Source organism: Macrosteles quadrilineatus, unplaced genomic scaffold (assembly GCF_028750875.1).
Source record: "Macrosteles quadrilineatus isolate MER2022 unplaced genomic scaffold, UCM_ALF_1.0 Scaffold_5__1_contigs__length_97177068, whole genome shotgun sequence".
In the NCBI taxonomy this organism is placed as follows: Eukaryota; Metazoa; Arthropoda; class Insecta; order Hemiptera; family Cicadellidae; genus Macrosteles; species Macrosteles quadrilineatus.
In genome coordinates this window covers 93,828,702-93,850,071 of record NW_026542598.1, presented here as the reverse complement: position 1 = coordinate 93,850,071, position 21,370 = coordinate 93,828,702, and the positions used below count along the sequence as shown (strand labels likewise).

The following is a 21,370-nucleotide window of genomic DNA, read 5'->3' as shown; positions in this document are numbered from 1 at the left end:
GGTTGTAATACCTCTGATTCCTCTGGTTTTAGCATTGGTTATAAATTAAGCATACCTTTAATTCGCAGATTACAATTACTATGTATAAACGATGTATCCAACTATGAATCTAACACCAACTCTCCTCAGGATAATATTTATTTATTAAAAGCTACATACAAATGTTGTTTTTAACTCTCCTTAAGTTTGTACTCTACTTACTTATCTTAGTCGTGAGCATTTACATAAGCTTTTTATCAAACCGCCGAACTAGTAACTTTCCAATAAAAAGTGAGTGTTTGTGTCAAAAAAGTAACAAAAATAATAACACCAGTTGAGACTTTAAAATCTTTTATTTAAATCAACTGTCAAGAAAGTTGTCGGTCAGTGTTCAGATATTATGTTTGGGTTTCTAAACCAACAAGTTGAATCTCGAAAACGAAACTTAAAACATGAAAATTGATGCTCTTTGATGTTATATTAATTATTACAAATTAAAATGTGGGCACTACTGAGACTGTACCTACGTATACGTATTAATCCAAATATAAATGAAAGATGGATGTAGGATGAATAAATTAGAGAAGGCTGTGGTAAGGTGTTAGTAGTGAAGTATTGTTACTGGCCAAGATCAGCTGTTTCATTATCCAGGTCCATTTATTAAAAGCCCAATGATCACTACAGCTGGGTCAAGTTTCGAACCGTCAAAATATTAGGCCATGCTAGGTGAATAATTCAAACTTTTTATTGAATATAACAGATGTTATACTTTCTTTAGGGCTCAATATTTCAATATGTTTAGGCCTACTGCACATCTAAAATTCCATTAACAAACCCCCCTGGAGAGATATGGCCTTACATTCATTAATGTTTTCTAATTATTGTTATTGTTATTGTTGTCAAAAATTTCCTATCACTTCACACGCAAATTTACCGAATAGCAAATATAATTTGCGTCATATGATTCACTGGCCTCACAACGTGCGTTAAAAATAAACCAAGATAAATAATCATCATAGATAACAAAAATTTACATCACAAAGTGACGTAATTTTTTCACGATGCACTTTTATCTCCTTACATAACATTCATAAATAAATATTTTGATAAAAATCCACTTCCGTAATGTATATTATATAATTAAGTTTCTAAGCAAGTAAGTTGGGACAATCAATAGGTATTGATAAACTGGTTTGAAAAATATCATACTACCAAATTCTATGCATCTTGTAAACATCTTTTCTACCACTTATTTATACGAAGTGATCTGGGTTGGTAGTCAAATGGTTATTATAGTGCTCGCCGGATCGGTCCTGAGAGAAATCAGAAGCGTTTGGATGGTTCGAAACTGGGTCCAGCTGTTTCGGATCATTGGAGCTTTGGCTAATAAAGCTGCTTATCTTTTAGTCAGTCAAAAAGCTACACATAAATTTCACTACACTGCATTCTACACTTATCCTTCGCTCTTTTTTTTTTAATATGCACCTAGGTTGAAATGATTTGATTTGATTTGAGGTGCCGTCCCCATCTGAATTTATAATAATAATAATAATAATCGCACATTTGGTGGCCAGTTTTGTTATTCGATGCACTAATTGCAATTTTTTATCTTTATAGTTTTAAATTTTTTTATATGCAGAAACAAAGTTCAAAAACGTGTGGATTCTCAAAAGGCTATACGCATAGAACTTTAAATTGTTTGGAATGTCTATTGCCAGATAAGTGTTAAAGGCTTTCATATTTGATACGTCCAAATATTTTCCAGTAAGTGATTGAAATCTTTGTCTGATTTAAAAATGTGGCTTCCTGATGTTCCCTATAGCATAATGCAGACAGAATTCACTATTGCCTCAAGCGACAAAAATCCATTCCAGTTTACAATAAACACGTCATACATGATTGTAGCCTATAATTGGGTTATGCTAAATACTATTTTGTCTCTAAACTGCGTTATTCCAAGTGTATGAAGTCAGTGTCTCAAATTAATGGCCTTAAAAGCTGATCTTTAATCACAATCAGGCCATGCCAGTGTCAGCTGATATGACATGCCAGTAATTTCTATAGGTCAACAGATTATTGATAGAACAATAAACTAGAAAAGTTTGTTCGCTGATAACCCTAAGAACTACTTCAGACTGGTCTAGCTCTGGCTACTCTGTAATTAATACGTGGCTACTCTGTTGATTGTCGTCTCAATGATTGTCTCTATTATTGTTAAGGATGTGGTTTTGGTAATAGCCATTACTGGTACTTAACATTCGAGCGCTACACATTTCATATTATTTGTTTACGCAAACGTAGTTGCAAGTAGCAATCCTTAAGATTAGAAAAAAATCAACATTACTTCACGACAGAAGTATGTAAAAGAGATCAACTGTAGCCTATTAAAAGAGTACTGAACTGATATTCATCCAGTAATTAAACCATCATTGAACATTGTTACTACTTATTAAAACTATCAATATAGTTTTATAAGAAACGTGGTTGATTAAGGGTTCCCAGAGGGTAGAAAATTCCACTTATAAATATCAAAAATATAATCAAACACCGAATTCGAATCATCAAAAAGTTATAGGTGGTATTTGAGAACCTGCAACTTTCTGATCACCATGAGAGCGCTATTATAATCATTCAGCTACCCAGTCACTCAGACCCTAGGCATGACGTGAAGACAAATCAATCTTATTATACCATTTTCTCACTGGGTATGAAACTTTATTAACTTTTTTCCTCAGTAACAACAAGCCGAATCAAGCCATTGTTTTTTTTACGTGTATTAAGGCCGTGGATCAACCAAACCGATACAATACAATTAACACAGCGACCAGAAAGCATCTAACCATCACCAACGAAACTGCGATTGACCTCAATATCAAAAGATATAACAAATTCAAACCACTAAAATTATAAAGACGAGAACAGAAAACACACAATCAATCTCATTCAAACAAAATCGACATAACATTGATCTGTGGGATTTTGACCGTGTCGGCCCTCTAGGACTAAAATGAAAAACATTTAATTATGTAGCTGCATGGTTAAATTATCGAACCAATTCTTCAAAGCAATTCGTCAAAGAATCGGAACGGAACGGAATCGGACTCACTCGATCGGACCCACAGGTAGGTTGGATTCAGGATTGGAATTGGATTGGAAGAAAGAAGGAATGAAGGAATGAAAATTGTTTTGTTTTGAATGGATTGGTTGTAGGTTTAGGTTATGAGAAGACAACAACAAAACAATCGTTTGTAAACTTTCTTCAATCTTCATTTTATTATTATTAACGAATATTCAAGTAATACATTATTCATTTTATAGTTATTCAATATGTCCGATGACGAAGTGGAAGCCTTCGACATTACAGATGAAGATCTTAACCGGGCTTTTAACCCTGGTGCAAGAAGATTTCGAGGAGGCAATTCAAAGAATCAACAAATTTATGGTAAGTAAAACATTATTTGGTACTTTTAGGCTTACATTACAAAACGATTAGTGAAGAGTTTTCGTTGAGATGATGTTATGAACAACCAAACAACTTAATTGAATAAATGGCAAGGCAGTAAAGGATTAACAGCCACTAGCCTAGGTCAACCATTGATGTTTCGGGGGCAATTGGGTCTTTTTTCAGTTTTTCCATCTGCTCTCTGTGCTCCCTCAGCTAATTAACAGCTTACTCTACTAGTATTGATTAGGCTAACTGAAACATACTCCCTTGCGTTGGTTAGTCTAGGCCTATGCTGAGACGTTCTAGATTGGCAGTTTCTCTTTCACATTTGCAAGACGAAATATTTATATTATGCTAGAGGGCAGGAGTGTGCCTACGAAAATTTATTACAAATAGAAATTGATTTACAGGTAGCATTTTTAGTTTAAAACAAGTCAGCGGCAGCTATAGCGGGCCTGCGGTGCGGTGCGGGGGGCCCGTGAGCCTTGACCGGGATTTTTGGGAAATTTTACTGGGACATGGGCCCGTGATTGTGCAACAGGCTCAGCCACATAGGCCCCCTATCATAACAATATTTATATGACAATTACCTTACGCTTTTTATGACAAAAATTTGTTAAAACCAGTAAGAGCACCAGGACAAGTAGTTTACAACAGCTAAACTGATACTATTACTTGACCGATCGATATAAATTCTCTACCAACCTAAGTAAAAGAATTGTCATCGGTCATGCAGGTTGCATCAACTGTCCTCGTGGACTGTGTGAAGGCCGTAATAGGGCCGTATTTAGAACCAATGTGGCCCCCGGCCTAGGAGGATAAAACAATAATGTTAATGTTAATCCTCCTAGCCCCCGGCGGGTCAAACCAGAGAGGGCCCTCTATACTGATTTCACTAAATGAACTTGACATCTTTCTACGATCTAATCGGCGAAATAATTTAACCTAGGTGGCTAGGACACTAGATAACAAATAATTCCATTCTTTCATGGATGCTTAAGAAGAATTTTAATTTCATTTCATTTCTTACTAATAGGTGGCTGCACTTTAGATTTGTTTACTTCGAGTCAGGTAAATAATGTTAGGCTACTTACCTATGCTTTTGCTTTGGAAACTGTTGATTTTTATATAATGTAGATTTTCGAGCCGAGCAGAGCCTAGCCTAGCAAGAGAGATCAAGCACAAAGTCAGAAAATCAAGCTTGAGCCAATTTTCTCAGTACTCGATACCATAATGCCCAATTAAAAGTATAAGCTATGTCCACAAGAAAATTTCCCCACGGGTGACTATGACGATGTCTTCGTGGCCGCTGGAGATTTTTAATGTTTTGTCGCAGTTGCGGAAGACGATAATAAAGTTTCTTTGTCCGCGGGAGACATATCTAGGATTTTGCCGCGGTTGCAGAAAAAATGATTTCTCCAGGTTCGTGGGGCTCCAAATCCTATCTATAGCTATCTCTGGAAATAGCTATCTCCAAATTGGAGATAGCTTATTAGCGATTGGGCCAAGAATGCGGGAGACGATATTGTTGTTATCTCTGATTAAGTCATAAACCTATCACCTCAAGTCAATATCACCTATGGTTGCAATCACGGGAGACTATGATAATGTTTCTTCCATGATTACAGGAAGTATTTCATGATTTTGCCACAATCATGGAAGACGATGAAAATGCCTCGGTGCCTCGGGAGATGCTGTGCCAAGCTAAATTGCAAGTTTAGGCTGTAACTCATGTAATAATGTTTTTAAAGATTATTGGGAGAGGGGGGCCAACAAACTTGCGGGGGGGAGGAGTTATAACCACCACTGAAACAAGCACCTCACAATAAAAGTAGATGGCTATCTCACTCACTCTACGCTTGCCTAAGTGCAGCCCAGTTCACAAAATATGTGGATTCAATATTTCATCAACCTTTCAATAAAATAAAAATAAAAAAATTTAATTTAAATTTTCATAAAATCTAATCCCTACAATTTAGTTATGGAAAACATCGATGTCTAAATTACTTACTTGGCCAAAAACATCGATGTAACAAAAACATTTAGTAACCTACCATTGATCAAAAACATTGAACGTTGATAGATAAACATCGATGTTTCGAAAACATTGATTATCGATGCTCATCCCTGCACTAGGTCCAACACAAGACCCATGGAAACAGTGCTAGTTGCATAATACAACAATATCAGCAGGCTAGTTTTGCAAATTCTCTAACTAAATAGGCTATCAACACTCTGTCTGAACAGAGTCGTATTGTTGGATTTTGAGACGTTTAAGAGTGAAACTCAAATGAGGTTAGCCAATAACTCTTTCCTTTTCTATCTTTTACTAGCAAACATATTTTTTTAACACCAGTCCTCCGGAATATACGATTGTTACATAAGTTATTTATGACACAGCCAAAAAATGGTTGTCAGGGTTAGACTTCTGGAGATAGACCGTGTTAAAGACACAGACAGACATGGATGGTGTTAATGATCTAAATGGAGATGGTATCAGGTGATGTCTTTTAGCCGATGTTGTTTATTGAAAATCGTATGATATAGTAACTTAGGACCTACAGTTACTTGGTGGCGTGATGTACTTGGAAACCAGACCAAAAAATTAATACAACTAATATTCTTAAACTTATCACTACCAACTTTTTTTGTTTTTGCATTATTTTTAACCATATTGTAAAAAACATTTGCAAAAAAACAGCAAATTTAGAAAGTCTTCTTTATAATAGCCTACCCTATGGTTATGAGATGTACAGGCCTAACGTAGGTAGTCTTTAACTTTAACTGCTTTGAAATGTTTTTATTTAGTAACTTAGGCTACCGGTACATTATTTTTTACTGTTCTCAACATCTTATATATAAGTTAGTTCTTTATTTATGTTTCTGCTTAAATTTGATTTTTTAGGAATGTGGGCAGATGATAGTGGGGATGAAGGCCCCAGCCAACGAGCAGGATTTAGCAAATCTAAAAAGCCAAAGAATTACAGTGCGCCAGTTAATTTTGTTGCTGGTGGCGTACATCAAGCAGGCAAGAAGAAAGAGAAGGAAATTGAAAACAAAACAGAAGAAAATGATGATGAACCTGAACGGAGAGTGGTTGATTCCAGTGAATCGAGGTAAGACTGTAAACAACCTTCAGTCTAAAATGGATTACTTTTCATTCAAGAGATGCTATATCTCTACTAAGTCTTTTACCAGTCGACCAATGCAAAATCACATGTTGATCTGGCTAGTTTTTTAATTGGTAGCTATCCTTTTAGCCTTGCAGCCCGTGAATATTCGTGTTAACAATCTGTTTTGTTTAAATATAATTTTTGTTTTGTTTGGTTGTACTTGAGTCTTCTATAAAAAAAATAGTATGGTGTAGTTAGCTTCTATATCACTAAATTTAAGCTCAATGGTTCAGTTCCAAAAATTTAGTAGTGTAGGTACTACTAAAATAAGGATCACTCGACAAAGCAAGGTCCCCAAAAATAGTAACGTATCCTAATTCTAATATAACCTCTCTCTGTATGATTAGAGTTTATTTGTGGCTGAACTCAGTTATATGGACTGTGCGCAATGCATTCAGAATATCAGTGATTGGAACGAGGTAGCTCATATTGGAGAATGTCAACTCTTTATCCATGTCGAATATTGCAGAATTCGTTCCCACAGACTGTTAAAAAGTGTTTTAAAACTCACTGTACTTAATAGGAGTTAATAGGCCAATGTAGAAGAGGATAATTTATGACAGCTGGGTTGATGACATTGAGTTAATGTTAGCAATATTTTGTACCTAGACATCACATTGTACTAAATTAATCGATACAAAATGTTTCTTGTTACAGTGAAGAAGATGAACCAAGAGCTTCTTTCAGTAACCTGTCAATGAATATCGAAGGAGAAATAGCAGGCTTGCGGAGACAAAAGACTCAGTTCAACCCTGTTCTCGCCAATAAAGGAGTTGGCAAATGGGAGCAACATACAAAAGGCATTGGGGCAAAACTGTTGCTTCAGGTAAGGGTTAAAATATCTGCACGTTAAAACTTTAATATACAGCCTATTGCATATGTAAAATGTCCCAGTACCTATTAAAAACTGCCAAGAATTATACTGGTTACTTTTTATGGGGGTAATTTCTTAAAACTGGATAAACCTCCTGGGTTAAAACATGAAAACTAATAAAAATAGCCAATGGATTTACTTGTACTATGAAAAAAATTGTGTTGTTAGGCTGCACCAAAAATCTATATGTTTTTTTATAAATAATGCTAATGATGCAAAAACCTTCAGCCAAGCCTTGAGCTTTTTACTGACTTAACTTTGTCTGAGTTATCATTCCTGAGCCAGCTTGTAAAATGCTGTTCAAGATGTTTTTCCCCTATCCAGACTTAGTTAGGCCAAATTAACAGCAAGGATCAAAATTCCACTTGTAAGGTTGTATTAGGCTATCCGTCTTGCTGTAAGTTTTTGTAAATGTGTCATTAGATTAAATTGTGTCTTTAAATTATATTTGTTTTCATGTTAAGTTAACTCTGATAAAACCCATTGTTGTTTGGTTACAGATGGGTTACCAACCAGGAAAAGGTTTGGGGAAGGACTTACAGGGTATTCAGGCTCCTATTGAAGCTAGTTTGAGAAAAGGAAGAGGTGCAATTGGTAAGTTTCAGGGAATGAACTGTAGTAAATATCAAATAATAATTTAGCTAACACGTTTAAGATCAATAACCATAAAAATTGGACTAATCTAAGAACTTATTTTGATCAGTTCACACTATCAACAAGTAGTTTTTTTAATTAAGTACAATCATGTGGTTCATTTACAAATATTAAATTACAATCGGCAAAGCAAATTATATTAATTTACTAGTCGTATTTGTATAATCTCAAATTATATTTGTTTAAAACTTAATGGATTTGGAATCATCCCAATAATTTGTGCTGCAGGTGCTTATGGCCCTGAAAAAGGCCAAAAGATTGCTGACTTGGACGGTGAAAAGAAGAAGAAAGAAAAGGAGACTGTTATAAGTGATAAAGTCTCACAATGGCGTAAAGAGGACGGCTCGAGTAAGAAACAGAAAGTACAATATGTGTACAAAAGTATAGAAGACGTATTGGAGGAGAGCAAGCAACCAGGGAGAAAGAAGAAAAGGGAATTCAAGTAAGTTTTTGTTGTATTAGAAATGGTGCTTGATTTTCATAACATTTGTCTGCTAAAAAAAAAAACTTATCTAGCTTATAGCTTATATCTAGCTAATATTGAGAGTATTGTTGTTTTAGTTAATTGTCAAGGCATTGTGTCCACAATTTCAATATGACTATTACAAATAATCTTCCAGGACGGAATTCAACTTTTATCACCACATATTATAAATAAGTGGGTTTTTTGTTGATAATTGTTCATGCAAATTTTTTTAAGACGCCTTTAGGCCTTATTTTAAGCATTTTGTGGTGAATAGGCTTAACAACAGAGTTACCTTACTGATAAAAACAGAGATTTAAATATGATGATATTTAGGGTAGAGAGACAAAATTAGATTTTAAAATCGGGACTTGGGGAAATAATACATAACAGTCGTCTCACCTGAAATTAGTCACACCTTAAAATCTGTCCAGATAGCTTTACCTTACATTACAATGAGATTGTCCAGGATTCTAACGTGTTCGTTAATTAATTATCGTTTCAAGTTTATTGACTCAAAATAATAATTACAACAATGCCAACAATGTTTAGCTTACCTTTAACTAGTGCTCATCATAGCCACTCGAAAAATATGTGAAGCTAAATTTAGAATTCTGAATAATTGATCGTGATCGTGAATATACCTTAATTAGTGAATCGTTCGTTGTACGACTTGGTTAACACCAAAGTAAACGTTTTGGGAAATTAAAGTCGGTCGAACACCAGAGTCGATATGACGTTTCTTAGATTAACTTGATTTGAGCCTGTTCGGGGTAATTGAATAAATTCTACCTATATTGTTCAAGCAACTTAAATGATTTCCGAAAAAAGAGTAAAAAGAATGTGTGCTCGTTCATGAAAAAGCGTGTGGGGCGCACTTTTAGCATCCTCCCCTCTACGATGACGTCAAACCTCTGCTCGTCCTGCTCCAACGATGCCGTTTTCAACGCAGGCCCGAACGTAGAAAGTTATAATAACTTTTAATGAAAAACTTAAAAAACTGATTTTTACCCCTCGGGGGATTCCGGGTTGTTACAAAAACTAGATCCTATATTTAAGAAGGAGCTGGTAACTTCAAACATTCTATACTTATGAGTTTATTTGTGTATTTTCATCTATTTTCTAGTCAGTTAGGTAAGCCTTAAACCTTCACAAAATCCTCAACACAAACTATCGTTTGACAATGTGAGGGAATAATTCCTTCCTTTGAAAGCATTTGTAACCTTCAAAAATTCCTGTGAATAGATGGGATTGAATCTGTCAGTCAAACATTACATTTTCTGATGCTAATCTTTCGGCCAGTAAAACTCAAATGGTTAAGTTTTAGGTATAATAAGTTTGTTTGTGACAGTGAACTGAGCAAAGTGAAAGTGATAGACATGACGGGGCCCGAGCAGAGAGTGTTGTCCGGGTACCACGCCATCTCTAGCGTACAGCGGCCCTCCGAGCAGTGGGAGATCCGCAAGGATAAGAAGTTCACTAACTTTGAACTGCCTGAACTGCAGCACAACCTCAACCTGCTGGTGGAAATGTGCGAGGAGGTTAGTTTTTGGCCAATAATCAACCGCAAACTGAATAATTTCTATATAGTTTTCTGAAATAAGTCTTTTTCATAATGAAAAGAAAAAGGTATCAAATAATGTACTAAACATGGACTTTTAAACAATTATTTTCAATTAATCTTACAATATCTACTTGATGCAACTAATTTTAAACTCTTGGGTCTTTTAGACATTTCAATACCTTCCTGGACCTATTAAGAAGTTATCGGGAAGTAAAGCCTTCTATTATGGCACATTCTCACGATGCATAAGTTTTGAAACTTTGCAGTTTGCACACATATTTCTAGGTACCTAGGGAAAATTATACCAAAAGTCTCCATACATATGAGACGAGCTCTAGTGTCAATTAGTGAAAACAGCGCTCATTTTTTATTTTTGGCTAAAATCTCGAGAACCATTTGTCAGAGCTTAAAGTGACTGTATACTAAATGAAAGTTTATTAAATTTCCAACAAAAATGATGCTTACACTTTTATTTTATTCCTAATGCTTACCGAGTTATATGGTGTTAAAATATGGTGTTTTTCTCAAACTGTCTGTACAGTATGCACCATTGTTCACACCCCAACAGTTTGAGAAAAAAACGTCATAATTAAAGCCCTACAACTCAGTAACCATTAGGAATAAAATAAAAGTGTAAATGTCATTATTGTTGAAAATATAATGATCTTTCATTTAATATACAGCCACTCTTCCATTGATATATATCAGAACATTGGTTCCTATAAATAAGTGTGCAAAGTTTCAAAACCTATCGATTTTTTTGGAGGTTAAACTTTTTTGACTGGACTAAGATGAGTTGAGCTACTGTCAGATTGCGCTGATGTTAAATACTATTATCTGTCCAACATGGAAACTTTTTAACGAATCCAAATTAATAGTACAACTTATTGTAAGCTATTGCATCTTGTAATATCCCATTAACTACAGTATGCTTACCTCATTTACAAAGAATAACATTGAAAACATACTTTTAGACCCTAGCATACTGTGACAGTTCTTTTTAAGTAAAAAATTAGCTACAGCTGGTCCATAGATATGTCTACTTGAGAATGCCTATACAAAAAGCACAATTTTTTGCAATCAGCTTTAGTTATAAATTACAGCTATCACGCAAACACTCTGATGCTCTATGGGGTCTTATATGTTGCATGTCACCTCAAACCAGTTCAAAAACCTTGGACTGCTATCAGTACCTGTTTTAAACATAACTGTTCAACTTGTTTGTTACAGGCTATAGTATCCAATGACAGGAAGCTGCAGTATGCTGAGAACCGTTGTGTAGCTCTGGAGGCTGAGGTGGAAACACTGACCAAACAGGAAAAGGAGGAGGCAAACATGATAGAGGTGTTGGACAAGGTTATGGCTGTTGTACAGAGGCTAGTGTCCGGGGCGGAAGACAACTCTATAACACTACAGGAGGCGTCACTGGCCTTCCGGGAACTGCAGGTTGGATTTCGTCCCGGAATTTCCCGGATTTATTTTTTACTAAGCTTTAAGGCAGGATTTTTGTATCGCCCACTTGATCCTGCTATGGTAGTTTTCATGCAAATTACACCAAACTGTCCCTCTTTTTGCCTTTTGCTGTTTGGAAATTGTTGATACTAGTCATGGTCAAATTCATGATTTCACCATCAAAATATAATTTTAAAATACCTTTGGGCTACCAACTGAAATATTTAGTCCATATTCACAGTTAAATTGTTCTCTAAATCTCTAATTGAGTAAACCGTCCATAGTATCACCTTTATGTTACAAAACAAAAAATCTGCTTCTGACACACTTATTGCAAACGCAAAACAGCTGTAAATGATTGAGTAACTTATGGACAATGTATACAGTGTATACAATATATTAGCTCAAAATACTTCACTGATTCATTGTCGGATTTTACCACCTAACAGTTTGTGTCATGACAAGTGGGGGTTTTCAAACTGTAGCAGTGTCTTTTTAAAGGTGATGAGGAATGGCTTGTCAAACCGTTGTGAACAGACAAAAAAGTTTTCCAAACTGATTCCTAAATCCATACTCAGTAACAACTTATCTGAGGAGTGTCATAGTGTTGTAGGTAGATAAATTTCAAGTAAAAGTTAAATCATGTGTTGAACTTTGACAGGAAAAGTACTACATGGAGTACTGCATATATGAGGTGTCGTCGCTGGCAGACACTGTGGTGAGGCCTCTGTTCAAGGACTACCTGTCAGCCTGGTCACCACTACAGGACCCAGCCCAGCCTGTGGAGATATTCAGACAATGGCGGAGTATCCTTGAGCAGGATCAGACTCTGACAGTCTCGTCTACACAGGATCCGTACCACAAACTGCTGTGGGACACTTGGATACCATGTGTCCGCATTGCTGTCAGGTGAGAATATGAAACGCAAAACATTACACTATACACAGAAATTAGAATATTTGCCAGTCATTGACAGCATTTTCAACTAGAGAAGGTTTGAGCTAGAGCTCTGACCTACACCTTTCTTAATTCAGTAGGAAGAGCAACCTTCACATTGGGTCACCCATAAATATACACGCAAAATATTTAAACGTTTCATGGTTACTGCCCACTTTTGTTAATTACAAAAGAGAAAGATTTTCAGTAATAAGGAAATTTATTCTAATCATTGTCCTACCATTTCTTATAAAATGTGATAATGAATTACCATGAGAGCACTCTAGTTTTTGCCGATATTCTGTTTAACTGATGGCCTTTAAAGTGAGGTGTTACTTGAAGGGGTTTACATTTAAAATGTTGACCTTGCCCTCACAATACTTCCTTATGTCCATATATAAGCCTATGTTAATCCATGGGAAAGGGGGGCATTTCAAAATGTTTCCCTAACCAAAGGTGGCAACCCTGGTATCAATACTTTTGCCCGACTCTGTGTATCTCCACAAGATGGATGTACAGTATATTACAGTGTAATAGGAGGGTCAAATATTGTAAAGAGGAAGTGTTTGGCAATGTTGTGTGAGTAGGCTGGGAGTGTTGTTAAACAATAACTATAAAATACGGTAAGGTGTTGCGTAATCTATCGCTATCATTCATATGGTTTACCCTATACCAATCCAACCACAGTGTGATATATTTTGCTAATTCTGAAGTTAATTTTGTGTTTATCGTGACAGTGCTTGGCAGCCGAGAAAATTTGAGCCAATGGTGGAGTTTGTTGAGACGTGGAAGCCGTTGGTGCCGTCGTGGACCATGGACAATGTGCTCCAACAGCTGATCTTACCTAGGCTACATCAGGAGGTGGAGGAGTGGAACCCTCTCACAGACACAATACCAATACATACCTGGATACACCCTTGGCTACCTCTGCTGGGTAGGCATGACAATCCTAGAGTATAATACTGTAGTGCTATTGGACCATGGACAATGTGCTCCAACAGCTGATCTTACCTAGGCTACATCAGGAGGTGGAGGAGTGGAACCCTCTCACAGACACAATACCAATACATACCTGGATACACCCTTGGCTACCTCTGCTGGGTAGGCATGACAATCCTAGAGTATAATACTGTAGTGCTATTGGACCAAGGACAATGTGCCTCAACAGCTGATCTTACCTAGGCTACATCAGGAGGTGGAGGAGTGGAACCGTCTCACAGACACAATACCAATACATACCTGGATACACCCTTGGCTACCTCTGCTGGGTAGGCATGACAATCCTAGAGTATAATACTGTAGTGCTATTGGACCAAGGACAATGTGCCTCAACAGCTGATCTTACCTAGGCTACATCAGGAGGTGGAGGAGTGGAACCCTCTCACAGACACAATACCAATACATACCTGGATACACCCTTGGCTACCTCTGCTGGGTAGGCATGACAATCCTAGAGTATAATACTGTAGTGCTATTGGACCAAGGACAATGTGCCTCAACAGCTGATCTTACCTAGGCTACATCAGGAGGTGGAGGAGTGGAACCCTCTCACAGACACAATACCAATACATACCCGGATACTACACCCTTGGCTACCTCTGCTGGGTAGGCATGACAATCCTAGAGTATAATACTGTAGTGCTATTGGACCAAGGACAATGTGCCTCAACAGCTGATCTTACCTAGGCTACATCAGGAGGTGGAGGAGTGGAACCCTCTCACAGACACAATACCAATACATACCTGGATACACCCTTGGCTACCTCTGCTGGGTAGGCATGACAATCCTAGAGTATAATACTGTAGTGCTATTGGACCATGGACAATGTGCTCCAACAGCTGATCTTACCTAGGCTACATCAGGAGGTGGAGGAGTGGAACCCTCTCACAGACACAATACCAATACATACCTGGATACACCCTTGGCTACCTTTGCTGGGTAGGCATGACAATCCTAGAGTATAATACTGTAGTGCTATTGGACCAATTACAATGTGCCTCAACAGCTGATCTTACCTAGGCTACATCAGGAGGTGGAGGAGTGGAACCCTCTCACAGACACAATACCAATACATACCTGGATACACCCTTGGCTACCTCTGCTGGGTAGGCATGACAATCCTAGAGTATAATACTGTAGTGCTATTGGACCAAGGACAATGTGCCTCAACAGCTGATCTTACCTAGGCTACATCAGGAGGTGGAGGAGTGGAACCCTCTCACAGACACAATACCAATACATACCTGGATACACCCTTGGCTACCTCTGCTGGGTAGGCATGACAATCCTAGAGTATAATACTGTAGTGCCAGAATTAATCATATTTCATGTCCTAGGCTCAATTCAATGAGTTTTGGAAACTGTAGTGGACTAGCGAGCAAAAATGTGAGGAGAGCTTTCCTAACCCTATCCAATGGAATGACAGCTTATGCTCCTCCACCTGTTATTGATACATCCTTATGATAAGTTATATTTCAGCTATAGGTCGGCCGCTTAGAAAACGACCTCCTCCAGCATTGGTTTAGCATTAGCGCGCAGGTCGTTTTCTAAGCGGCCGAACTAGTGATGTATTATTTGCAATATTTAATGGTTCAGGTTTTGTTTCATCGGTTGTCGGTTATTTTAAGATTTAAGTAGAAATATAAGATCGACTATCTTATTAGTTTTTACTCCCCAACACAAAGATCAACGATAGAACTTTTGTAAAATACCAAGTTTTGGACCATTCTCTTACAAAAAAAGAGTAATAATGCCACTGGCGTGGAAAACACCAAAATTTAATAGGCCTGCATAAAATTGCCTAAGCTACATCAATAATGATTCTATTTGTTTTTGGTTTGATTACATTGTTACAGTTATTATTGCAGGTAAAATTTGGGTTTCACCGATAACTAATGAGAAATGGATGATTGCAATCATTCTTTTTTATAACCACAATAAAAATTGGTCATTATTTTTTCTAAAAACTAGTCATAACTAAGCTGTTTTTTACGCATGTCTTGAGTGGCTGCTGGTAGAAAAGCAGAATTAATTTCGGTAATCATGCCACTATTTTTATAGTGTTCAAAAGTCGCAGAATTATCATGATCGTTTCCCGCAGTGGTAGGACATCATCATCAACATTTTCCATCAATTCTCAGGTTTTATTTTCTAAAAACAGACAAAACGGACAACCGAATTTGAAAAACCACTCATCCCTAATTGTAACATGTATGAAGTTACATCTAGAAAGTAAGTTTCCGAGAGATCCGTTAAGTTTCAGTAGTACTTTGAAAAGCCACTATAGTAAAAAATCAAAAAATCACTAACTCGACAATTTTTTGTGTACCCAGAGGGCCAGAGGTAGTGAAGTTTTGGGGTTGTTGATGTCAGAACATTGAAATATTTAATAGGGTTTATTAAATGAATACATATCAGACTCGTTTTTGCACATAAACTTATTACTAAGATGATTATTTTTACATATCGAGTTAACAGTCTTCAAAGAAATGAGGAATATTCAACAATTAGAACTCGAAAACTCTAACACAACAGTAAGACAAAGCCAGCTAGATGTGTGCGCTGTCCTCTAGTCACCTGATGACTGTTGAGTTACTGGGTGTCAAGTTAGTGTGGTTTTACTGAAGTAATACTTCAACAGTGTTTCTGATCTTTTTCAACATTTGTTTCTTCACAGGCAAGTACCTGAACACCACGATATTCCCCATGATCCGCCACAAGCTGGCGGCTGCGTTGGTGTCGTGGCATCCGTCGGACTGCTCGGCCAGGCTCATGTTGAGGCCGTGGGTCGGGGCCTTCAGTAAGGGAGAGATGGACGCTTTCCTCATCAACAACATCGTACCTAAACTGCACCTCACTTTACAGGAGTTTGTCATCAACCCCCATCAGCAGCATTTAGGTGAGTTATTAGGCAGATAATGAGATGGGGAAAATTAATAGGTTAAACAAAAAAAATCCTAAATTTCGAAAGTTCAATGTCCTTATTCAGAATGTTTTATGTTTACTGATTTTAACAAATGCGCAAGTTTTTATAATGTGGACTAAATGTGAGTGTAACCAAAGAAAGTAAGATACAGAGGATACAAGCTTATGGGACAACTGTGGGTCTGTAGCTCTGACATGTTGGGGGAGAAATGTACTAGTATCGAGTAAGGAAGAGCTAACAGCAATGGCCAAATAGCATTTTCTACAGCAGTTGTAGTGCATAGGGTCTTCCTACCACATGAGCACGTGTACGCTACTACAGATGGTGATGGTGATTTGGGAAAGGAGAGTGGAAGGGGACGACGAATAGAATTTGTTCTAGACACTAGCGACTGGTGTTAGACACTACTTAAGTGTACCATTGAATGTATCTTTAGTGTCTTACTTCTCTGTAGTGTAACTAATAAAATTGAATCCAGTCGATTAAATATTGTTCTAATCTGTCTTTGAGTTTTGGAGGGTTCAAGATAAACATTTGATAAAATTTTACTGTATACATCTTATTTGACTATATGATGTAAACCTGTTATAAAATCAACATCTTGAATCATCCCTTGACATTAAAGAAGTGTCTGTTTTTACAAATGCTTCTTATGTTTCTCCTAGACAACTGGAACTGGGTGATGGAATGGCAGGAACTACTCCCATCACATGTTCTTGCGTCTCTCTTGGACAAGAGCTTCTTTCCCAAGTGGCTGCAGGTTCTCACTCTATGGCTCAACCTCAATCCCAACTATGACCAGGTCACCAACTGGTACACAGGCTGGAAGAGCGTACTTCCCGAACCTCTGCTCAATGAACCAGTAATCAAAGGTAAGCCTAACCTGAACCTTCATTCAGGTGCCTTATTTATTTCTCAATTAAGGATGTTAGACAGACAGTGTTTTTAAATGACTCTTTTGAATGTCCAAGGCTTTAAAATCCAGTTTGTTATTTTTAAATACATTGTTGTTGTTTTTATAATTTTTTAGGATTTTTTTACTATAGTAGGCTTGCCTGATTGGGAAAGAGTCCAAACAAGCACAGGAAACACAAAATATTAGAATACTTTATAGTGAAGGTGAAAAACTTAGACCCTTGTGCTCTGTGTTACATATTTTTTTATAATTTTTCGTTTTATGTTAACAGAACACCTGAGATCAGCTCTAGAGCTGATGAACAGATCAGTGGGAGGAGGTTCTGCGCCTCAACCTTCACAACAAGAAGCTGCTCAAGCCCAGGCCCGCTACCAGGTATATCAACACTAACAGTCAACAATATGTTATGTCTGTCTAGATACAAGGGAAGAAGAACAGAACAAAGAATCCTTAACATATCATGTGTAGATAAGGTTAGGTTGATGTTTCTTGAATGAAATGTTTCCTACAATCTTGTACGAGGTCCAATATATCTTGAACTCCTGACTACTTCACTGTTGGAATGATAAATCATCTGATTCTAAAGAAAAGGTGTTTTAACTAGTGTAGTGTTTTTGGTAGTGAAGTACCACTTCAAATCAAGTTGGAATCGCCTCAGAGTCATGTAGATTGATCAGTTATGAGTTGCATAGGGCTACTTCAATAATGACTATGATTACATTTGAGGGTTGCCCATTCCTTATCCTGCAAAGTTTTAAACTTTATGCTTAAAACTTGGTTTGTAAAAGTGTGTACTAGTTTGGATCTTCTGGTCCACTCAGTTGTAATCATGGCAATCAGTGCAGACAGAACTTTGATCTGCAAACTGCTACATATACTTTCTCTACACTTTAAGGATAAACATGAGCATAGGGGCCTAGGTTGTTAGGAATTTTAGTTGAGATAGCAGGCTCACCTCAATGGGAAAGAGTGCAAACTGGCACATGAACCACAAAACCTTATACTATACACAAAATGTTAGAATATTTCACTGTCACCAACGGCATTTTCAACTAAGGAAGGTATGGGTTGAAAAGAGAAAAGGAGAACTAATATTAACATCTCTCTTTAACTCATATCTTCCTTGTTTGAAAATGCATGAGTGACAGTGAAATGTTCAAATGCTCTGTGTTTGGTGTAAAGTCTTGTGTCAGTTTAGACTCTTTCTCCTTGCTTTGTTGTAGTATTTTTTGCTATTGTCTAACTGCAGTTTTTCCCCAGGGTTTGGTCGAGTGTATCAAGACCACCCAGCAAGTTCCACAGCAGTTCAAGGACCTCGTTCAGAAGCGTTGTGAAGAACTTGGCATTGTTTGGATGCCTCTACCTAACCGCTACCGAGAGGCTAAGCAGGTGTACAAGTGCGGCAAACTCCAAGTGTACATCGACCGCAATGTCTTGTTTGTTTGCAACTCTGGCCAATGGGAACCGACCTCTCTCAATGCGCTTTTGGAAATGGCTATCTAATTTGTAAACATTTTCCCTTTTATGTATATATTCAATTGTAACTACTAAAATGGGTTCTTTTACCTTTTATTCTTTTTGTTTTTTTTATGTGTTTTTTATTTTTTTTATGTGTTTCAGAAAGTTACGTAGCATTCAAAAACTTTTTTATATAACTTTTTTATGTCTGCTTAGTGGTAATTTATTATTGAACAAGTGAAATTAAAATAAATTCAACCTGGTTTGAACTTAGAGTCTACTATGATGCCTGTCGAGCTTATATTTGAAAAAAGGCAATCAGTTATCCGTCAACTTTAGGTTGAACCAAATACTTGTTATGTAAATAGTCTTGCTTTGTAAATAAACTTGTATTTAAGTTCAAATGTAATGTTACTTTTTTACCTTGATCGCCAAGTGATCCATGTAAGTCCAAAAAATAGGATTACGCGTGTTTCGACGTCAAAGCGTCATTGTCAAATCGTACAAAAACTTTCTAAACCGACGATTTGACAATGACGCTTTGACGTCGAAACACGCGTAATCCTATTTTTTGGACTTACATGGATCACTTGGCGAACAAGGTAATGTAACCTTATATATATTTTATCATCGGTGATTCAGAAAAACAACATACATCATGAAGTTACTTCTTTGTTACTGTCCTGTTTTATTGTTTTTCCTTTTTAAGGTAAATTAATTAATGCCTTCAAACACACAAATAACCAGTCTTATGCTTGTGTGAGATTTGCCAAAAAAGATACTACTGCACTATACTTCATTGTCAATATTTAGGTGGTTTGAGGGGAAAATCTCTCACCACTTTATTTGTATTTAATGTATGTTGCTCAGCTGTTGAGCTATTATTTTAAAGGTAAATGTCAAGTGGAGGGGATGGATTTCTTCTCCTAAAACCGCATAAATATTGTGAACGAAGTATTACTTGTATCAATAGTCAAAAGTATTACTATGACATATCCTATACCTTTGAATTCACACTTGTTCATCTCAGTATTTCAGGTCAGGTCATTGAAGGCGTACACTGTATCTGGTATACATTTTATGTTTGAACTAAACTGCAGCCATGTTGAGCTGAGCTTGTTGGTTCCATGCTCACACACACCCTATATACCTTTACTTCATCTTTCAGATCTCTGTGTGCCTTGACAGTTTTACAGTACTTGATGTTGGGTCTCCAGGCAGAAGGTGTAAGGAAGTAGGCCAGTAATGTAAGATATAAACTACTTTTTTAGCTGTCTAAGCACATTCATTGAGTATTTCAGCTGGGTTTAAACCTAAACACAAACCATAACACCCTGACTCCTGAAAATACTAGAAGAAGCCAATCTTTTCCACTGTTTCACCTGTTCCAGATAAAAGTTGTGGGAATAATAGTTCAGTCCAATGTCAATGCCATCATGTCTCCTGTTCCTAGCTCCCCATCCAGGAGCCAGTAAGGTTGAGTGTACACTTCTATTTTGGCAAGTCCTTCCCCCCATTAAATAAAATATTGCCTTCCCTTCCGCCTCTAGTGGTTTGACAGGTATTGTAAACACAGGTATTGTGTTTTGAGTTCCAGATTGGCCACCATAGCAGTTTAACGCCCAGATGATGTGACCTGATTAGTGCTGCCGCTGCCCATTCATCCTGTCTAAATATAAATTTGCAATGAGTCACAATCTTCCATGATTACAGCTTTAATAAAACTGTGCCCTTTGCCCTCCTGTGTTTTAGTCCTCGACATCATTAGAACCCAGTATTGTTTAACCGTGATTAGCAAAGTGTATGAGCCAATAATTATAAAAATACTATATCTTTTAAAACACAGTTTAATATATTGTTTATATATTGCTAGCCTAGTCGTTAGCGTCTCGGGCCGGGCGTTGGTGATTTCAGAAAGGATCGGTTCAATTCCACAAATATTATTATGGGTTTAGACCGTTTCCTAAGCGTTTGAACATACGTTTACTTCTAGTAAAAAATGACAGGTGAAGGGAAAAATATGTACCGGTATTCCTTTCCTAATAATCTATGACACCGTTAGGGAATGAAGTGCTTCCAAACAATGTTAAAAAATTTCAATCATCAGTATTAACATTTATGTGAATAGATAGTCTAAACAAAGCCAGCAGGAGCTGAATATGTAGTTGTATAAAATATACATACAGTTGCTCATTTGATTTTTATTTGTTTTGTACAGTATAAATATTGTATTAACTGAGGTAAATAAGCCAACTCTAATTTAAACCTTTACCATTCAGACGACATTTATTCAATTCAATAAATGTGACACTGATCAATGATTCAATATTGGTCTCTAATTGACCGTTCGTGCATTGATTATACATTGCCCGAAACAGACCTACTTCTTACTCCCTTCAATTCAAACAAATCATTAATCACCGCTGCTCGAATGGGCATACGGGAGGGACGATGGCTAAAGGTGTGGTGACGTCATAATCTATAATGGCTAATGTCTTCTCTTGAGGCAACACGATTACCGTAACGAGAC

The 21,370-nt window shown here is 36.9% G+C and overlaps 1 protein-coding gene across 1 annotated transcript; it reads left to right on the top strand.

Moving 5' to 3' along the window:
- Positions 1–3,209: 3,209 nt before the first annotated feature.
- On the top strand, positions 3,210–18,954 carry LOC128995840 (tuftelin-interacting protein 11-like). Its single transcript, XM_054420861.1, has 13 exons — positions 3,210–3,421; positions 6,330–6,540; positions 7,255–7,423; positions 7,972–8,065; positions 8,354–8,567; positions 9,940–10,129; positions 11,383–11,598; positions 12,266–12,513; positions 13,278–13,474; positions 16,218–16,439; positions 17,132–17,338; positions 17,654–17,757; positions 18,643–18,954. Exons 1-13 carry the CDS (start codon positions 3,307–3,309, stop codon positions 18,883–18,885), a joined length of 2,430 nt encoding a protein of 809 aa, XP_054276836.1. The 5' UTR covers positions 3,210–3,306; the 3' UTR covers positions 18,886–18,954.
- The last annotated feature ends 2,416 nt before the right edge of the window (positions 18,955–21,370 follow it).

Coding starts and splice junctions, on each gene's coding strand:
- LOC128995840 (XM_054420861.1), top strand. CDS start 3,307: ATGTCCGATGACGAAGTGGAAGCCTTCGACATTACAGATGAAGATCTT. Junction 11,599..12,265: donor TGGCCTTCCGGGAACTGCAG/GTTGGATTTCGT, acceptor GAACTTTGACAG/GAAAAGTACTACATGGAGTA. Junction 13,475..16,217: donor CCCTTGGCTACCTCTGCTGG/GTAGGCATGACA, acceptor GTTTCTTCACAG/GCAAGTACCTGAACACCACG.